The sequence below is a fragment of the Eurytemora carolleeae genome, unplaced genomic scaffold (assembly GCF_000591075.1).
Source record: "Eurytemora carolleeae unplaced genomic scaffold, Eaff_2.0 scaffold107, whole genome shotgun sequence".
Taxonomy (NCBI): Eukaryota; Metazoa; Arthropoda; class Copepoda; order Calanoida; family Temoridae; genus Eurytemora; species Eurytemora carolleeae.
Window position 1 is genome coordinate 240,219 of NW_019396413.1, and position 17,584 is coordinate 257,802.

Genomic DNA, 17,584 nt, shown 5'->3' on the forward strand with positions numbered 1-17,584 from the left:
AAAATTCATAAAACTAATTTGATGGTTGAAAAAAATCATTTATATAATAATTTTTTAATTAGAAATATTTAAAAATAAAAACAATGCAGTAGGTAATATATTGCAAGAAAAATGCTTGACTCGTGCTCTGAATATTTTCTGGAACACATCATCATTTTCTAACAACCAGGGGAAAAATTTTCAATGAGAATCTCAACAAACAGTCCTAATAATTAGTATACGTGCACCATCCCGTATAAAAATGTCCAAAAAAGAACGTATGTAAACATCTGTCCGAAGAACCCGTTGGTGAGTAGTTGCTGACGGCTCCCGAAATATTTCTTCCAGTTGACCCCGGCCTTCCACAGCATTAACAACCACAGCACTGCAAAATTATAAATATACTAGGTCAGAGGTAAAAACTTTTTTTATGACTTAGCTCTAATCTACAGCTTTAAACTGGAAAGTTGTATCTTGATTTGATTTGATTTGATAGATTTTCCCTCAAAATTGGCAGGTTTTTTCCATCTTTGAAATGAACAAAGCTAGAAAATAAAAATAAAAAAATAATAAGAAATATATATCATATGGCTTACCAAATACTGAAACCGCGTAGAATCCGAATCCATAGAGAGTTGGTAGGCCGAGTATACCCGCCGTACTTCCGGATAAGGCCGCCATAGACGTTCTGAACAATATCAGTATCTACTATATGAGCCCCTGCACATGAATACACTCAAAATCCACCAACCCTTAATACCCTTTATTGGGAGTATTTATATTTTAATCAACAGACATTCTGACCAGTTAAAGAGTCGCCAATGCCATGGACGATCAAAACATAGGTATTAGATTCTTTAAGACTTAAGAATTTGACTGTCCAGTTTTTCCTCTTTTATATACTTTTAACCCAAAACAACGGTGAAACCTCTATAATAATTATTTTTTATACTTGGGAATACTTGTAAATTTGTCATCAGAGTTCCAGATAGGAGCATAGAGATGACGTCTTTATGTATCCAGCATTTTACTCATAGGTTTCTCATTCCTGCTGTTCCGGTATTTTATCATATAAAGACTTGAAAGTTTTAATATTTCCTGCTCTTTTGATATATTCTGGTAATTTGTTCCATTTCTCCGCTACTCTGTTGGTGAAGAAATTTCTTCTAACCTCAGTCCTGCATCTGGTTGTTAGTATATTTAATGCATCAGAAGATTGCCTGGTAACCCTGACTGATTCTTCTCCTGCAGTCTGGAAGAACTGTCTCCTGTCTACATCGTCGTAATTGTGCATTAGTTTGAACACTTGAATCATGTCGTATCTAATCCTTCTTTCCTCTAAAGATTGAAGACCAAGCTCTTTCCGTGCAAACTTTCCAAAATTAGTTGGTAAAATTAGTTTAACAAGGGGGTGGGAGAAAAATTAAATATAACCCCTGCAATCTTAATATTGGATGGATTGACATTATGACATTTGTTTTTAATCTTTGTGACAGAAACAATCTCAAGAACTGACGAGGGTCAACCCAACCCGAAATATATTTTCAAGAAATGAGGAACTAACATCTACTTTTTTTACTCTACAGAGGTTTGGCCCATCACCATCACCGAATTTTAAATTATGAAAATAGCTTTGGTTATATTACATACATCCCGAAAAATGTTGAGAAGAAACAATTTTTCCTGGAAAGTGTGAAGTTTAGGCTTAGGTCTAACAACTCTCACACATATAAGACTTCATGTACATGATCGTCTTGCGAATCTAAGACTTTATATCAATGATCGTTCTGTGGATCTACACATCCAAATTCGCAACAAAAACCTCAGCAATTAACATTTTAATAAAGTTTCCAGAATCTTCTGCTTAACTTTTGGTTCTAATAAAAATAACAGCCTACGCTGTTTACATTAAAATTTACATAAACAATAGTTTGTTCCGAGTACAAACCTGCAGTAATCTATAACAGCGTGGTTGTTGGCCATAGCTGTTTGACTGTAGGCTTTCACTTCCCCAGTTTTATCCAATTTTGTTCTAACCTTATCCGACATTTTATCTAAAAAATAATAATAAAAATAACGTTTCATAAAAAATAGAAAAAATATATCATCACTATGGGTTGAGCATCAATTTGTCTTTAAAGGAAGCACTTTTAATATGAAATGGTTGTAAGAATGAATATATAAATGTTTGCTGAATGGATTTTAGTAAATCTTTTTTTCTGACTTGTTGTAAATTTCAATTGTATAAGAAGATATTTCACATTTGGACTTTATGTAAATGATTTAAAGCCTTTAAATCCTCTAACCGATTTACGTTCCCTCAAAAAATTAAAAATTTATTTTTTCCGGTTGTCCGGTACCACAGGGTTCTTCTTCTTCTCTTTCTTTTTCTTCTTCTTTGCTACGATCTCTTCCTCAAGAGTCTGTTCTTCAACTTTCCTTTTTTTTTTCTTCTTGATTTCAGGAGTAGCATTAGGAGAAATCTCCAGCTCAATCTTTTTCTTCTTCTTGACTTCAGGAGTAGTATTTGGAGAGCTCTCCAGCTCAATCTTTTTCTTCTTCTTGATTTCAGGAGAAGCATATGGAGTGATCTCCTTACCAATCTTCTTCTTCTTGATTTCAGGAGTAGCATTGAGAGAAATCTCCTCATCAATATTTTTTTTCTTCTTGATTTCAGAAGTAGTGTTTAAAGAGATCTCCTTATCAATCTTCGTCTTCTTCTTGATTTCAGAAGTAACATTTGGAGAGCTGTCCAGATCAATCTTTTTCTTCTTCTTGATTTCAGAAGTAGTATTTAAAGAGATCTCCTTATCAATCTTCTTCTTCTTCTTGATTTCAGAAGTAACATTTGGAGCAATCATCTTCTCAATCTTCTTCTTCATCTTGATTTCAGAAGTAACATTTGGAGCAATCAATCTTCTTCTTCATCTTGATTTCAGAAGTAACATTTGGAGCAATCTCCAGATCCATCTTTTTCTTCTTCTTCTTCTTGATTTCAGGAGATGCATCTGCAGCAATCTCCAGATCCATCTTTTTCTTCTTCTTGATTTCAGGAGTGGCAAATGTGGAGACCTCTTTATCGAACTTTTTCGTCTTTTTGGTTTCAGGAGTACCATTCATGCAATTCTCCTCTTCAATCTTTTTCTTCTTGGGTTCAACAATATCTAAGGAGTTCTCCAATTCTTTCTTTTTTTTCTTCTTGGGGTCAGGAGTCTCCAGTTGGATCTTTTCTTGCTCCTTTGTTTCAGGAGTATTTGAAGAATCCTCATAATCTTTGCTTTTCTTCTTCTTGACGTCTTGACTAGCATCCCTCTAATTCTCCTGTTCGTTCTTTTTCTTTGATTCAGGAGTTTCAATTACAGAATTTTCTTGTTCAGTCTTCTTTTTCTTCTTGGTTTTAGGAGTATCAGGCATTAAATGTTCCTCTTCAGCTTTCTTCTTCTTGGATTCAGAAGAAGTATTTAGTAGGGTTTCCATTTCAGTCTTTTTCTTCTTCTTAGTCTTAGTAGATTTAGCTTTAACTTCAGTCATCTTCTCTGCAGACTCAGATAATTGACAATCGTTCTTCACCACTGATTTCCTCTTCTTTTCCTTCTTGACTTCTTTTTCCGGGAATTCTGTGGGAAAATTTTCGGCTGTTTTCTTTTTTTTCGATTTTTTAATATCGATATCCTTTGTGACACTTTCATCTTTCGCAACATTGTCCTTTTCTTTGTTTTTCTTCGTTCTTCTCTTCTCTTCAAACTTTTTTAAGGCATCTGATTCATCGCATTCTTCTTTTCGCTTCATCTTTTTCTTCTGCACAACTTCTTCCTCAATCTTTTTAGACTTCTGTCGTATGTCCTCTAAAGAGATCATGTTGATGGCAATTGGTTTCAGAGAAACTGATTTATTTTTGGGATTTGAGTCGTTCTTGCTTTTTTCAACCTTTCCCTTTATGTTTTTTTCAGATATGTCTTTCAACTTCTCTGGAGTTTCATTGTTATGTAACATTGTTTTTCCTCCGAGCCATTGCAATGATTGTTTCTTTTCAGAATACATCTCAATAGAACTGTTTCTTCTCTCCTCAAGATTACTTTGAAGTGAATATGAAGATTTCCTGTAGTTATCTTCTGTATCATCTTCAGAATGAAACACAGTTCGTCTAGATCTCGATGACTCTAGCTTCTGAATAGTGTTCGTTCTCGTTCCTTTTGATAGATTTTCTAGCAATGGCTTCATGGTGGCATACTTCACAAACTTATCATATGCTTTGCTATGCCAAGTATATTTACTTTTAGAGGATTTGTGGTCAAAGCTGGAATTGAAATGAATATGTACGTCTGATGGCTGGCTGGGATTGTTGTCTATGAAGAAAACTTGGGGCTGGAAAGAGTTTCCCGACCTAGTTTTCATTTTTTCTACAGCTTCTACAGATCTCTTCCAGTGACAAATTTGATTGATGACAGCGTAAGTTTCGTGTTTAAGGTGCTTTTGAATACACATAATCTGACATTCCCCAATAATATCTCCTGAAAAAAATAAAAATTAAATCGTTTTTTTTAAATGTATTTTTTTAACTTTTTAAGCCAAATAATATTTTTCTGTCCTTATAGAATTGTCGTCAGGAAAAGCCCCCACATATTTCACAGAAAAATGTTTTACTTTTCGAGCCAAATCTTTGAAAAAATAAAGATTAAATCATATTTTTTAATGTATATTTTTAAGCAAAACCAATAATTTTCAGTCCTTATAGAATTGTCGCCAGGAAAAGCCCCAACATATTTCCCAGAAAAATGTTTTACTTTTCGAGCCAAATCTTTGAAAAAAATAAAGATTAAATCATATTTTTCAATGTATATTTTTAAGCAAAACAATATTTTTCTGTCCTTATAGAATTGTCGTCAGAAAAAGCCCCCACATATTTCCCAGAAAAATGTTTTACTTTTCGAGCCAAATCTTTGAAAAAAATAAAGATTAAATCATATTTTTCAATGTATGTTTTTAAGCAAAACCAATAATGTTCTGTCCTTATAGAATTGTCAGGAAAAGCCCCCACATATTTCCCAGAAAAATGTTTTACTTTTCGAGCCAAATCTTTGAAAAAAATAAAGATTAAATCGTTTTTCTTAAATGTATATTTTTAAGCAATAACAATATTTTTCTGTCCTTATAGAATTGTCAGGAAAAGCCCCCACATATTTCCCTTCTTCTGACTTAGTTTGAAAATAAGCAAAGCGTCCAAACAAGAGAGTTTGAAAATAAGCAAAGCGTCCAAACAAGAGAGTTTGAAAATAAGCAAAGCGTCCAAACAAGAGAGTTTGAAAATAAGCAAAGCGTCCAAACAAGAGAGTTTGAAAATAAGCAAAGCGTCCAAACAAGAGAGTTTGAAAATAAGCAAAGCGTCCAAACAAGAGAGTTTGAAAATAAGCAAAGCGTCCAAACAAGAGAGTTTGANCGAATGAACCAATAATGGAAGTTCTGGAATGTTTCCTTTCCAAACTTTAAGATATTTTTCATCTACCGTAAAACTGTTTTCTTACCTATATTGAAACATGTCTTAGGAGTATTATCCTTCTTAGATATCTTATCATTCTGAACTAAGATAAGATGGCCCGCTGAATCAGGAATGACACAACTTCCCCTCTTGATGTTAACTTCCCTAAAACAGGGTGAGCTGACCCAGACTGTCTGGACATTGTTCGGCATACTAGCTTCAATCTTTCCCAGATATAGTCTTCTTTTAGGGTCATAATCAACACACTAAAATATACCCTGTAATACTTTAAGGATTTAATGGCTATGATATTATTTCGCCTTTATAGGATTCTTTTAGACCAAAATAATTTTTTTCTCAATTGAGTGATAAAAACCGATAGATGTGTCCTATCATTCCGAACATAGCGGGAAAAAAATTGTCGAATGAGAGGGGATGGTAACATGATTTTTTCCCGGAAATAAAAATTTTTAATTTTACCTCAAGTGTTAAAAAAATAACTGGCAAGTGTTTTTTAACAAAAAAAAACGTAAAAAGATAAATGCAATATTTCTTATGCGGATGAAGTTAAAAACTTAAAACATTACCTTTACAGGGAACCTAGGGCAGGTTGGACAAGCAAACTCTTTTAGGAATTTGTTTTCTTTTTTAAACTTTTTCCTTTTCCAGTCCAGCAGGTTGTGAGTCCTAAATAGGTGTGATTTAAGTATAACCAGAGGTTGGAATTAATGGATGAAAGTTAAACTAGGACTACTTTTTTTTATAAAATTTCAGCCACAACAGAAAATTAGTTCAACTAGGTAGAGATGGCTAATGTGGAATAATAAATTGGAATTTAGCCGGAAAGTAGCAAATCTATCTATCTATTATGACTCCCCAACAACACGAATACTATCAGGTAACCACCCATCCCTGCAACCCTCTGCCTCCTTCCGGAGTACGTGGATCACAGATCCAGGTTATTACTTTAACATTTACTTAATTTTTTTAACAAAGCAGAATTTTCAAATTTTTTGTCTTAATTTTTTTGGTTTATTTTTATGCTAAAACTTTATGGACCATTCAGAAATCAGGCAATTTTTATAATCTCTCTTTTTTCAAAAGTTCAGATTTGGGTTTTAAGAGTAAAAATCTTTTTTTTGCAGTTTTTGGTTGATATTTTGCCCCTTGGATCTGGATCCGTGGATCCGCATATTTTGCGGATCCGGATCCAGGTACATTTTTGAGTCAGACATACCACTCTATAAATGAATACATTTTAAATAATGTCTTTTGTCCTTTTTAAGATTTAAAGCTTACCATGAACAATCTCGACACGTAGCATGTGGATAGGTTTCCTTCATGTAGCATCCATTATCATTAGATCCATTATCATTAATAGATCCTACATCCTTAAATCCATTATCATTAGATGCTATATCCTGTGGATTTATTTTCTTCATAATTCCCCCTAGATCAGTAGATACTGAAAGATTCAGATGGTTTTCAGAATTCCACATGCTCCAGAAGTTAAACAGGAGATCCACCTTTAGACAGGAATATATATTCTCAAGAATGCTCTGGGGAACGATGAAAATTTAAACATCAAACAATAAGTTCCTCCAACATTTTGATACAATTCACACCCAAAAACAATGTATTTTCCCCTAGAAAAAAATCATTTTTCAAAATTCAGCGAATAAAAAAAGATCTGCGCAAACACAACAAACGCCTGGAAGAAAAATTATTTTTAAAGGGGGGATCTTTTTTTATAAAATATATATACCCTTGCCTTAGGATCAAACTCCTTCTGCTGCATATGGACTGGTTCGCAGACTACACGCTTCTCCAATCCAATCTTAATCAGGATAAAACTGGTTCCTTCACTATGGACATGGAGCACTGGAGAGAACAATGAACTTGGAACATTGAAGTTTGTAGTATACCTAAACAATTAGTTCATAAAAACTTTTAATCAAAAAATATTTTGTTTGTCTTAAAAACGCTTTCTATAAGGAAATGTAAACATTACTTAAATGATTCTATGTTTATAAATGTCCGATTTACAAAGGTACCCTTAGAACCTTTGTCTGAGCTAACAGTGTTTTTATTTCAACAAAATTTACTGGCGGATTTATACTCATTAAACAATAAAGAAAATTTACAGAATTCAACAATTATTTTACCTTACGTGTCGACAGTTTTTCGGCAAATCGGCCACTTTGCAGAGCCAATAGTTTTGATGCTTTTCCAGGCGTGTTACGTCGCACCAACCTTTATCGGCTAGAATATCCTGAAATATTTGTTGAATTAATTTTATTTCAATCAGAGCAGTGGCGCAACTAGAAGGGGGGGGGGGCGAACCGACTTTTACCCCCCTGGCATATTTCGCCCCCTTTTGCCCCCCCCCCATAACTTGATTCTAGCATGATCATGATTGTGGACCATCTTGTATCAAATATTGTCAATTAAGAAAAGAATACCAAAAATGTTCTTTGGTGCTTCGCGCATCATTTCCGATGGAATTTCTAACTATTTTCTCGTTTTCGACTTAAAGAATGTCAGTCGTTCTTGATTTATCCTCTCAAAAAACCTGTATATATTATTAAGAGTATTAAAATACATATATGATTTAAATTTAAGTTTACACAAAACCTGACAACCTGTATAACAAGAAATATAAGGATTATTTCGGACTAGTAGGACTTTTGCAGACTAATAATAATAATATTACAAGAGGATAACAGGAATAAGCACTTTACTGACAAACAAGGACAGAGGGAATTCGATCAGAATGACAAATATGGATTATGGACAGACGAAATATAGTCAAGTAGTGCCAGGAACTACTTACTGCTTGGGACTGCACAGACCTACGAATAAGGGACTATATAGTGGTCAGTGGACTAGAATTAATTTACTCATGTCGTTCATTTTAAAGCTGTTGGAAGTATATCTTTCTTAAACACAAGAACAAGCCATGGAGATTATGAGAATTTGGTATATTATTGTCTCAACCCTTCAACAATTAAAAAAAGGAAGTTTATTTACTTCAAATCCTGAAAACAGTACTTTTTTGTAAACTTTTCGACAGGGGGGCTAGGCTACCTGTAAACCCCCCCCCATGCCAGCCACTCAAAATCATTTTCCCCCCCCCCCCCCCCCTCTCACAAAAGAGCCAGTTGCGCCACTGAATCAGAGATAGATTAGAAATTAAAACTATCCCCCCCCCCCACTCTCAGAGATGTCGTTTTAGATTTGTTTGAAGAATAAAAGGAGAAGTTATGTTTAAGAAAAGACGGTTATGAGATTATACACAAATGTTAATTATAAGCATTAATATATTTTTCTTGTTACCTTGTTACGAGTTATACGGACATCTATCTTAGTGCCTAACAAAGATGACTTAGAAAAGATGTTATCAAAATCTTGGGTTACGTTTCTTTTCTCACTAGCTGGAACATCTGGGACAGTTGTCTTGGGAAAGAATTCATCGAAATCGTAGGCTTCGTTACTGCTCCCACTAACTGGAAGTTTGGGAAAATCCGGGATTCTAAAATTATCCGATATTTTGGAATTCTGCTTCTCTTGAATATCATTCTCATTCTCCTTATTCTCGTTATTCTCCTTATCTTGGCAGAGTTCAGTATTATTTATCGGGGGTAAATACGAATCCTTCATGATATTTTCCTTACTTTTCAGAAAGTTTGTTCTTGCAAAATCAGTGCATTTCAAGGTCGGAGTTGTCGATATATTAATAAAAAGGCTGTCATCATTTTCAACGCATTCATCTACATTCTTCTTATTCTGGCCATCTTTCAGCTTTGCTGTATCTAGATCCTGTTTGTTCTCCGTTAAATTTGAACGAATCTGTTGTGGTAATTTATTATCATTGTTTCTCACAGTTCTCTGTTCTTCAAATTCAACATCTAAGTCCTCAGGAACGTTTCTAACTGTTCTTTGTTCTTCAAACACAACATCCAAATCCTCATTGATTATCAACTCATCGAAGGAATTTAGTTTGCCTGGCTCTTGATCTTTTATTGGTTTATCTATAGCTTCCATTAATATAGTTATTTCTTCTGTTATTGGTTCATGATTTACATAAGCAGGTTCAACAATATCTTCTCTTGTGCCAACAGATCCGACATTCTCCGCTATCAATGGTTCACTATCTATCTCAGATGCAGCAATAGTCTCATCTATCATCAAAGATGTTTTCTGTTCATCCGACTTCTGAGCAATAAATGAATCAGATGTCAAAGATTCTGCGATTTTTTCAATTGTATTTGTTGTTTGAGTACCCTCATGAACCTGATCAGGACCGACCACTGACTGTAAATGCTGTGCTGGACTGAAAGAAGTGTCAACAAGAGCTGTACTAGTTTGATCCAGAATTCTGGGCTCAGAGGAGTTTTCACAGAGATCAATCACAGGAGTTTGGACTTTTTCAAGATGTTCCTTCTTATAATCTTCATCTTCTTCAACATACTCCTGATAAATAAGAAATATCGTTGCACACTTATTACACACTTTATCAAGGGCGTATACAGGATTAAATCTAGAGGGAGGGAGGAATTTATTCATTTAGAACAAAGAGCATCATTAGCGTAAGTAACCTTGGAGATAAACGAGTGGCATAAAATTCTTCAACCTTAGAGAAAAACTAGTGCCACGAAATTCTTGAAAAAGTTTATGAAGGACCAGATTTAAAAACTAGCGAATAGTAGTTAAACTACTTTGAACTTGGACCGGCGCACAAGAGAAGTCCTAGTTATTTTTGTGTTTGTACCTGTACTTGATTGATTAATTTAACTTCCATCTTTCTCTGGTTCCTGTTTCCTCCATGATGACCCTCATTCATCTCATTATCATCGCTGTCTTCAATCACTTGGATCTCAATATACTCCAGCTTTATCTGAGTTCTTATACTGCTCTGATAGCTAGATTTTATCTCTAAATAATACAAATCTTAACACAAATTATACTATAACTATTAACTAGGCGTGCATTTTTTCTTTAAAAAGTTTATCACCACCCCCTAGTAATACAGTTGCTTAATGTATGTTGAGTGATAAAATTAAATTTGGGTCAAAATAACTTGTCATCAGCTTTAAAGTGTGCTGTTGTTAATTGGACATAACACTTTACATTCAGAGACACTTGAAATTTCATTTACACCTTACAGTCTTAAAGTCTAATCCTTGTAATATTGATCTAATCTAAATAATAAAACAAGACATTATTTGTATATATGTTCCCTACAGCCGGCCAAACGGCTGGACCGAATGGGCTGAAAATTTTTGTGGACACTCATGGGAAGCCTGAGGGTGACATAGGCTAAAAAAATTCAACATTTTCTATTTTTTCCACGGGCTATACGCTCCCAAATATCATTTTACCGATAGTTTTAAGTGTCCTCTCATCAATACACAGAGGTTGAATGTTTAAACTGGAGGACTGGAGGAAGGTTAGAGGTTCAGAGTTCTCCAAGATAAAATGATGATATGGTTTGTTCACGTTGTGGGTCCTGTAACACAACACTAATAGAATACGAAGCATTGAAAAAATAAAAAAATGGACGAAAATCAACAGGCAAATTTTTACCAATTTATAATAATTATTTTCCCAAAATTATATTATTTTCGCTTTATACAGTTCTTATTTTCTGTTATCCAGAAGTAAAAAACAAGCTTCTTTTTGTTCCCCAAAAATAAAAACCAATTGAGCTTAAAAAATTTTTTATTTGTTTTTGATAAAAAATACATAAAAGAAAGATATCAAAGGATTGAGTTTTAATTTTAAGCTTTTAGTATATAGATAACTATTGTTTGCAGATTTCTTTCAGTTTTTCTTAAATGGATCTTACAAAAAACACGAGTAAAGAGTAAGCTTTAGAAACCCCTGACGGTTATTCAGTATATTCCCAACTGGATATTTGCATGTTAAAATTGTGGAAAACATACGTACTTGTAAACCCAGGTTGTAAACTGAAACATGTGATGAGTCGCCTCCTGACAGTTGTCTAGTTTCAAAATATGAACAGGTTTCACATTCTAGAAATATCAATTTTAAAGAAAATGTCATATTATGGTTTTCAGTGACACTACAGTGCTTAAGATCTATATCCGCAACTTCCAGATAGGGGATACTGATCTAAACGCTAAATATTAACCAAATGTAAACCGTTCAGAAGAAGAAATTAGAACGTAACGAAATATTTCAGAGCTGAATCCGGATCCATTTTTGCAAAACGGATCCGGATCCGCATAAAAATTGGTGCAGGCTAGAACAAGTGCGGTTAGGATCTTGTTGTGAATCATGTAAAGCAAACTTATCATGTAGAGATAGGCAAACAGTTCGTTGTCACAATTTGACCAGAGCTGGACACTTTATTGTTCTATACTCTTAACCCCGATCTCTTGATCTCGATAGCCATTGTTGGCACTTTAAATTTGAGGGTGTATAAAAAACTATGCATTTCCATTTAAGTTATTCTACCCATGATCAAAGCTCCCTTCAACCCCTGACTGGGTACGATCAGTTTTGTTTATTTTCCTAAAAAAACATTCCCAAATTCATCAAAAATCACCCCGTGAGGGGTGGTGCAATTCTGAAAAATATACCCCTATACGTTTACCGTGAGGGATATGGAATAAAAATTAAATTAATCTGCACATTTAAAAAAAGATCCTCAATATCCACAAAACATGAGGTCCCAGCACAGAAAAGATTATTAGGAAACTCTTTTCTTATAGAATCTACCTTGTTGACGATCTCCTCCAGCTCAGAGTGTTTGACCCCCAGCTCTGCCAGGTTGTGGGCGTTTAAGAACTCCTGCAGTGTTGTTACACCCTAGAAAAAAATATGTGTAAACTGAAAAAAGGAAAATACAATGGTGGTTGTTGACGTTGTAGTAGCCATAGAACCATAGAAATAGACATAGACATAGAAATGGTTGTGAAGTTCTTTTGGCCACTAACTGAATGGGGTAAGGTTCGCGCACCTGAAATGTTTGTTACAAATGTCTCATGGACTCGCATACTTTATGGAACCTACTCAATTATTGCATCACACTGACCAATTTAAGTGCTGGCATGTTTGCATGTTATGTCATTCAACGTTATGACCTCCGACAACGACTGTACTGAAATAACGCCGCGCCGGTCGGAATGCTAGGTGCAAGCAAGATGTTCAATGCTATATTGCAATTTTAGTTGAAATCTTTGGACGAAGGTTTGAACCCCCCCGCACTCAGTTTCATGACGTTACATTCTAAGGCACGGAGCTCCTTAGAAAAATATAAAATATAATGGTTGAACTGGATCACGTACAACGTACGTGGTGCATTTCAAATCAAGTGTAAATCTGAAAGGGAACCCAACGTCGAACCCTCAGACTGTCTTCAGGGCACAGGGTCAAACCATGCAGCTCCAGCATGGAGTCCAATACAGGCTAGAGCACTATTTATAACGACCATACTCTAGTGGTGCGAGTATAAAATACATTCCGCATTTCTTACGCACTTTAGTTCGCTCACGATAAATGCAAGTGAGTTTAATTATGTTACACTATATCTCTGGGGAAACTAAGGGAAAAAACTTTAAAATTACAAAAATACTTTTTTAATTTTGTTTTTTTCCCATCAAAGCTTAGAAAATATTTTTTTCAATCCCCTGGGTGATGGGGGACGGGAGGGAGGGAATTCTTGAAAATATTAACCCCTGTAAATGCAAGAATTTTACCTTGATGTTCTCCATAACCTACTTCCCCAGGTGATGGGGGATGGGGGGAGGGGGGACTCTTGAAAATATTAACCCCTGTAAATGCGAAATTTTCACCTTGATGTTCTCCATAACCTACTCCCCCGGGTGATGGGGGACGGGGGGAGGGGGGATTCTTGAAAATATAAACCCCTGTAAATGCAAGAATTTTACCTTGATGTTCTCCATAACCTACTCCCCCGGGTGATGGGGGACGGGAGGGGGGATTCTTGAAAATATAAACCCCTGTAAATGCAAGAATTTTACCTTGATGTTCTCCATAACCTACTCCCCAGGGTGATGGGGGAGGGGGGATTCTTAAAATATAAACCCCTGCAAATGCGAAATTTTCACCTTGATGTTCTCATTAACCCAGTCTGTCCCGATCTTCTCGTTCAGAACAGAAACAGTTTCAAGGGAACTAATAAACAAGTGAACCTGGAACCGATGGATTAACTTCATTCAAATTCAGAATTTCTAATTCCCTAGAAATCAAGTCCTGTACAAATATTAAATAAATACCTCCTTAATTCTTCATTACCACAATTAAATTTTTGGCTTAATCATTTCTTTGCCATAGTACTATCTAACCCTATAAAATTTGACAAATTTCCCCATGACAAAACTAATATAATGTCCAGCATAAACCCTTCTTTTACAAATTATTAAGTAAAAAATATTAATTTGTACATTATCAAAAATCCTCCATTCCTTGGAGTTGTGTAGAAACTGCATGAGCCCGGATAAAGCTTGAGCTTCAGTGCTGATCTCGATGCTCGTGTTCTTGAAGAACATCTTCTTCAAGTCCTTGTTAAACCTCTGCCCCAGAACACCAAGTAGCTCACTGCTCTGCCTATGTATTAAAATGATATTTACTTCTTATTTAATAATCATTGTTAGTAATTTTAATTAGAACGTTTAAAATAAAGTGAACTGGTGGGGGTTTCCCTTACATTTTAAGATTTGGTGGGACAAATCAAAAACAAAAATCGTTTTCAAATCTATATTCGGTTCTAAATGCAAACATACAAGGTAAAATTAGAACTTGCGTAAACATATAAATATCCTTTCCGAGAAGATCAATTTGTTTAAAATAATTCACATTTTAAACCAAACAGGCCGGTGACATATAGAAAAATAAAACCTGCTTTGAAATATCCCAAATACTTAAACTTCTCCACTGTAAAGCTGAAAGTTACTCTTTAAATATACCACGCACCCACACTCCCTTTTTCAGATGAAATTGTACACCATGAATAAAAAGATGAAACCTGTGTAAACTTCCCATCGCTGAGAAGCTCTAGCTCCAAGAAAGCGACGATACAACGAACGTCGCTGAGGTTCGAAATTTTCGGCTCTTTTTTCGAACCGCTGCTGTCCAATTCCTCTTCATCTTTAAGTTTTAATTTCAAATTCACTTCCATCGTTAATTAATTGAATTCATTTTCTGCAATAAGAAGTTTTCATTAACGTAGTAAATGTGTAATACTAAAAAGTCACTAAATGAAAAAAAAAACTAAAATGTTATGTTAAGTTGCTAATGCTGAATACTGAAGAGAATTGTTTGCGGCAAAGATCAGTCTGCAAGTTTTGTTTGTGTTAATCTGCGCATGCGTAACTCATATAAGGTTTTAGACTTTAATAAGAATTATGAGGTTTAAGTCACTCGGTGTATCTATAAAAACGCTACCCTAAAAAAACGCTACCCTAAAAAAACGGTACACTAAAAAAACGCTACATAGGCTATATTCGCTACAAATTTATTGCCTGTTTCTGTTTGTGTATAAGATTTTAAAATTCACATAGTCGTAAATTGAAAATAAATCATAAGTATAATTTAAGAGATATATATTTTTAAATTCTCATAGTCATAAATGGAAAAATTATAAGTGTACCACATATTATTACGGTCATTCATTCTTGAATGGGCAATTAATTCTATTTTTATGACATTTTACATGTACATAACGGATGCGTGATCTGTTGTATCCGACAGTTTAGTTCTTTTGGGGCTGGAATTATCTAAAAAATTGAAATACTAAGGAAATATGGAAACAAATGTTAATTATAAGCATTAATATATTTTTCAGATCTTCTATACCAGATAAAACACATGCATGATTGTCTGGATGAGGATAGGAATCAGGCTCCAGATGATATTCGTCATCTTCCTCTTGTTCTTGGAGCAGTACAGTAGCGAAACAACTTGTATATGTTTTTATCCGTTCACAGGAAGTACAAACAAATTGAGCCCTTACTTTGCCAGCCGATTTCTTTCCAATAATTCTTTTCTTTCTGTAAACATAGCTTCCTTCTTTCAGTTTAACAAACACTTTTTTAACAGTAGTTTTTGTCTTAACCCCATTGATAATAATGGTTTTAGTTCCATCCTGCACAGTTTTAGAGAACTCATGTTCAGGAAGACTTGGTAAAGTTTTTACAATATATGTAAAATAAACTAACAGAATCAAAGCTCTTAACATGGTTGCTGAATAATTACTGAAGTAAACAATGTGTATAAAGAAAAGGTGTATACTGTGTGGCGACCGCCAACCTGTATATACGGATTGAGGGGGGAGGGGAGTAGTACGATACTGAACAATACCTTGAACTTGTTACCATGTACATGGTTATGAAAATTTTAAGGTGGTGACCAAATTAAAACAATATATAAATTATCATATCAGTTATAAGTGGTTCTGGGGGGGGCGGTAGTCCATTACCCCCCCCCCCCTCTGAGTAAAATCAGGGAGGGGTGTAGCCCCCCCTTCTAAATTTTCAACTTTGTTCTTTTTTAGGTTCATCAGCCATAATTAAACATCTAGCATAAATGAAAAAGTGCGAATTTTGCTCTAAGGTTTCTATTAATTATTTTTGGGGTTGAATTTATTACTTATTTGTTTGCAATACATGGATATATTTGATTTTTTTTCTTTGCAATAGTTATACAGAAGGAGTAAATTGTATTATTCTGTACTATTTTTTAGCAAAACTGTAAAATTCCTAGCAGAACATTGAAGCAGTATTAGGAGTATATTGTAAATTTAGTTTCTCCTTCTATCCTCTTAAATCATCCTAGTTTAGTTAATTTTTCTATCCTCCTTAATTCATCCTAGTCTAGTTTTTCCTTCTATCCTCGTAATTCATCCTAGTTTAGTTTCTTCTTTTATACTCGTAATTCATCCTAGTTTAGTTTATTCTTCTATCCTCATAATTCATCCTAGTTTAGTTTACCCTTCTATCCTCCTTAATTCATCCTCGTTTAGTTTATTCTTCTATACTCTTAATTCATCCTAGTTTAGTTTATTCTTCTATACTCGTAATTCATCCTAGTTTAGTTTCTTCTTCTATCCTCTTAATTCATCCTAGTTTAGTTTCTCCTTCTATCCTCTTAATTCATCCTCGTTTAGTTTATTCTTCTATACTCTTAATTCATCCTAGTTTAGTTTCTTCTTCTATCCTCTTAATTCATCCTAGTTTAGTTTATTCTTCTATACTCGTAATTCATCCTAATTTAGTTTCTTCTTCTATCCCCTTAATTCATCCTAGTTTAGTTTCTCCTTCTATCCCCTTAATTCATCCTAGTTTAGTTTATTCTTCTATACTCGTAATTCATCCTAGTTTAGATTCTCATTCTATCCTCTTAATTTATTCTAGTTTAGTTTCTTCTTCTATCCTCTTAATTCATCCTAGTTTAGTTTCTTCTTCTATCCTCTTAATTCATCCTAGTTTAGTTTCTCCTTCTATCCTCTTAATTCATCCTAGTTTAGTTTCTCCTTCTTTCCCCTTAATTCATCCTATTTTAGTTTATTCTTCTATACTCGTAATTCATCCTAGTTTAGATTCTCAGTCTATCCTCTTAATTCATCCTAGTTTAGTTTATTCTTCTATCCTCTTAATTCATCCTAGTTTAGTTTATTCTTCTATCCTCTTAATTCATCCTAGTTTAGTTTATTATTCTATCCTCTTAATTCATCCTAGTTTAGTTTATTCTTCTATCCTCATAATTCATCCTAGTTTAGTTTCTCCTTCAATCCTCTTAATTCATCCTAGTTTAGTTTATTCTTCTATACTCGTAATTCATCCTAGTTTAGTTTATTCTTTTATCTTCATAATTCATCCTAGTTTAGTTCTTCCTCTATCCTCCTTAATTCATCATTCTATCCATCAATTTTTCCATTGATTGTACAATTACACAAGAACATTGAGGAACTAGAGTTTATTAGAACACACCGTACATATGAATATAAAATTTAAAAATTATATAAACTAAAAGTATTTTTTTTATATGGTTTTTTTCGTCACGAGCTTCTTGATCTGATTGATGGAATGATTTTCTTAAGGTTAGGTGGAAAAATATTTTTCAATGAATTCAAGGAAATCACCT

The 17,584-nt window shown here is 34.2% G+C and overlaps 3 protein-coding genes across 4 annotated transcripts; all 3 read right to left on the minus strand.

Annotated features, from left to right (window-relative positions):
* Nucleotides 1-9: 9 nt before the first annotated feature.
* Nucleotides 10-2,153, minus strand: LOC111702856 (ER membrane protein complex subunit 6). The gene is made up of 3 exons (XM_023474638.1): nt 1,928-2,153; nt 576-667; nt 10-364 (listed from the first exon to the last, which is right to left on the minus strand). Exons 1-3 carry the CDS (start codon nt 2,062-2,064, stop codon nt 213-215), a joined length of 381 nt encoding a protein of 126 aa, XP_023330406.1. The 5' UTR covers nt 2,065-2,153; the 3' UTR covers nt 10-212.
* On the minus strand, nt 2,112-3,161 carry LOC111702855 (lysine-rich nucleolar protein 1). 2 transcript variants are annotated; one of them, XM_023474637.1, is made up of 2 exons: nt 2,999-3,161; nt 2,112-2,892 (listed from the first exon to the last, which is right to left on the minus strand). In XM_023474637.1, exons 1-2 carry the CDS (start codon nt 3,097-3,099, stop codon nt 2,316-2,318), a joined length of 678 nt encoding a protein of 225 aa, XP_023330405.1. In that variant the 5' UTR covers nt 3,100-3,161; the 3' UTR covers nt 2,112-2,315. The 2 variants fall into 2 exon arrangements, with proteins under 2 accessions (XP_023330405.1, XP_023330404.1); XM_023474636.1 differs by having other exon boundaries at nt 2,112-2,861; nt 2,908-3,161.
* Nucleotides 3,162-3,268: 107 nt separating this feature from the next.
* On the minus strand, nt 3,269-14,071 carry LOC111702854 (uncharacterized). The gene is made up of 13 exons (XM_023474635.1): nt 13,909-14,071; nt 13,552-13,635; nt 12,200-12,289; nt 11,405-11,490; nt 10,837-10,964; nt 10,227-10,390; nt 8,792-9,928; nt 7,621-7,727; nt 7,227-7,380; nt 6,755-6,981; nt 6,043-6,142; nt 5,502-5,721; nt 3,269-4,490 (listed from the first exon to the last, which is right to left on the minus strand). The coding sequence occupies exons 1-13, from the start codon at nt 13,990-13,992 to the stop codon at nt 3,292-3,294; spliced, it is 3,780 nt and encodes a 1,259-aa protein (XP_023330403.1). The 5' UTR covers nt 13,993-14,071; the 3' UTR covers nt 3,269-3,291.
* Nucleotides 14,072-17,584: the final 3,513 nt, after the last annotated feature.

Coding starts and splice junctions, on each gene's coding strand:
- LOC111702854 (XM_023474635.1), bottom strand. CDS start 13,992: ATGTTCTTCAAGAACACGAGCATCGAGATCAGCACTGAAGCTCAAGCT. Junction 10,391..10,836: donor GAGGACACTTAAAACTATCG/GTAAAATGATAT, acceptor TGTATTATTTAG/AGATAAAATCTAGCTATCAG. Junction 5,722..6,042: donor GCCCTAGGTTCCCTGTAAAG/GTAATGTTTTAA, acceptor GGTATATTTTAG/TGTGTTGATTATGACCCTAA.
- LOC111702855 (XM_023474636.1), bottom strand. CDS start 3,099: ATGAATGGTACTCCTGAAACCAAAAAGACGAAAAAGTTCGATAAAGAG. Junction 2,862..2,907: donor ATGTTACTTCTGAAATCAAG/ATGAAGAAGAAG, acceptor TCTGAAATCAAG/ATGAAGAAGAAGATTGAGAA.
- LOC111702856 (XM_023474638.1), bottom strand. CDS start 2,064: ATGAAACGTTATTTTTATTATTATTTTTTAGATAAAATGTCGGATAAG. Junction 668..1,927: donor GCTGTTATAGATTACTGCAG/GTTTGTACTCGG, acceptor GATATTGTTCAG/AACGTCTATGGCGGCCTTAT. Junction 365..575: donor CTACGCGGTTTCAGTATTTG/GTAAGCCATATG, acceptor ATAATTTTGCAG/TGCTGTGGTTGTTAATGCTG.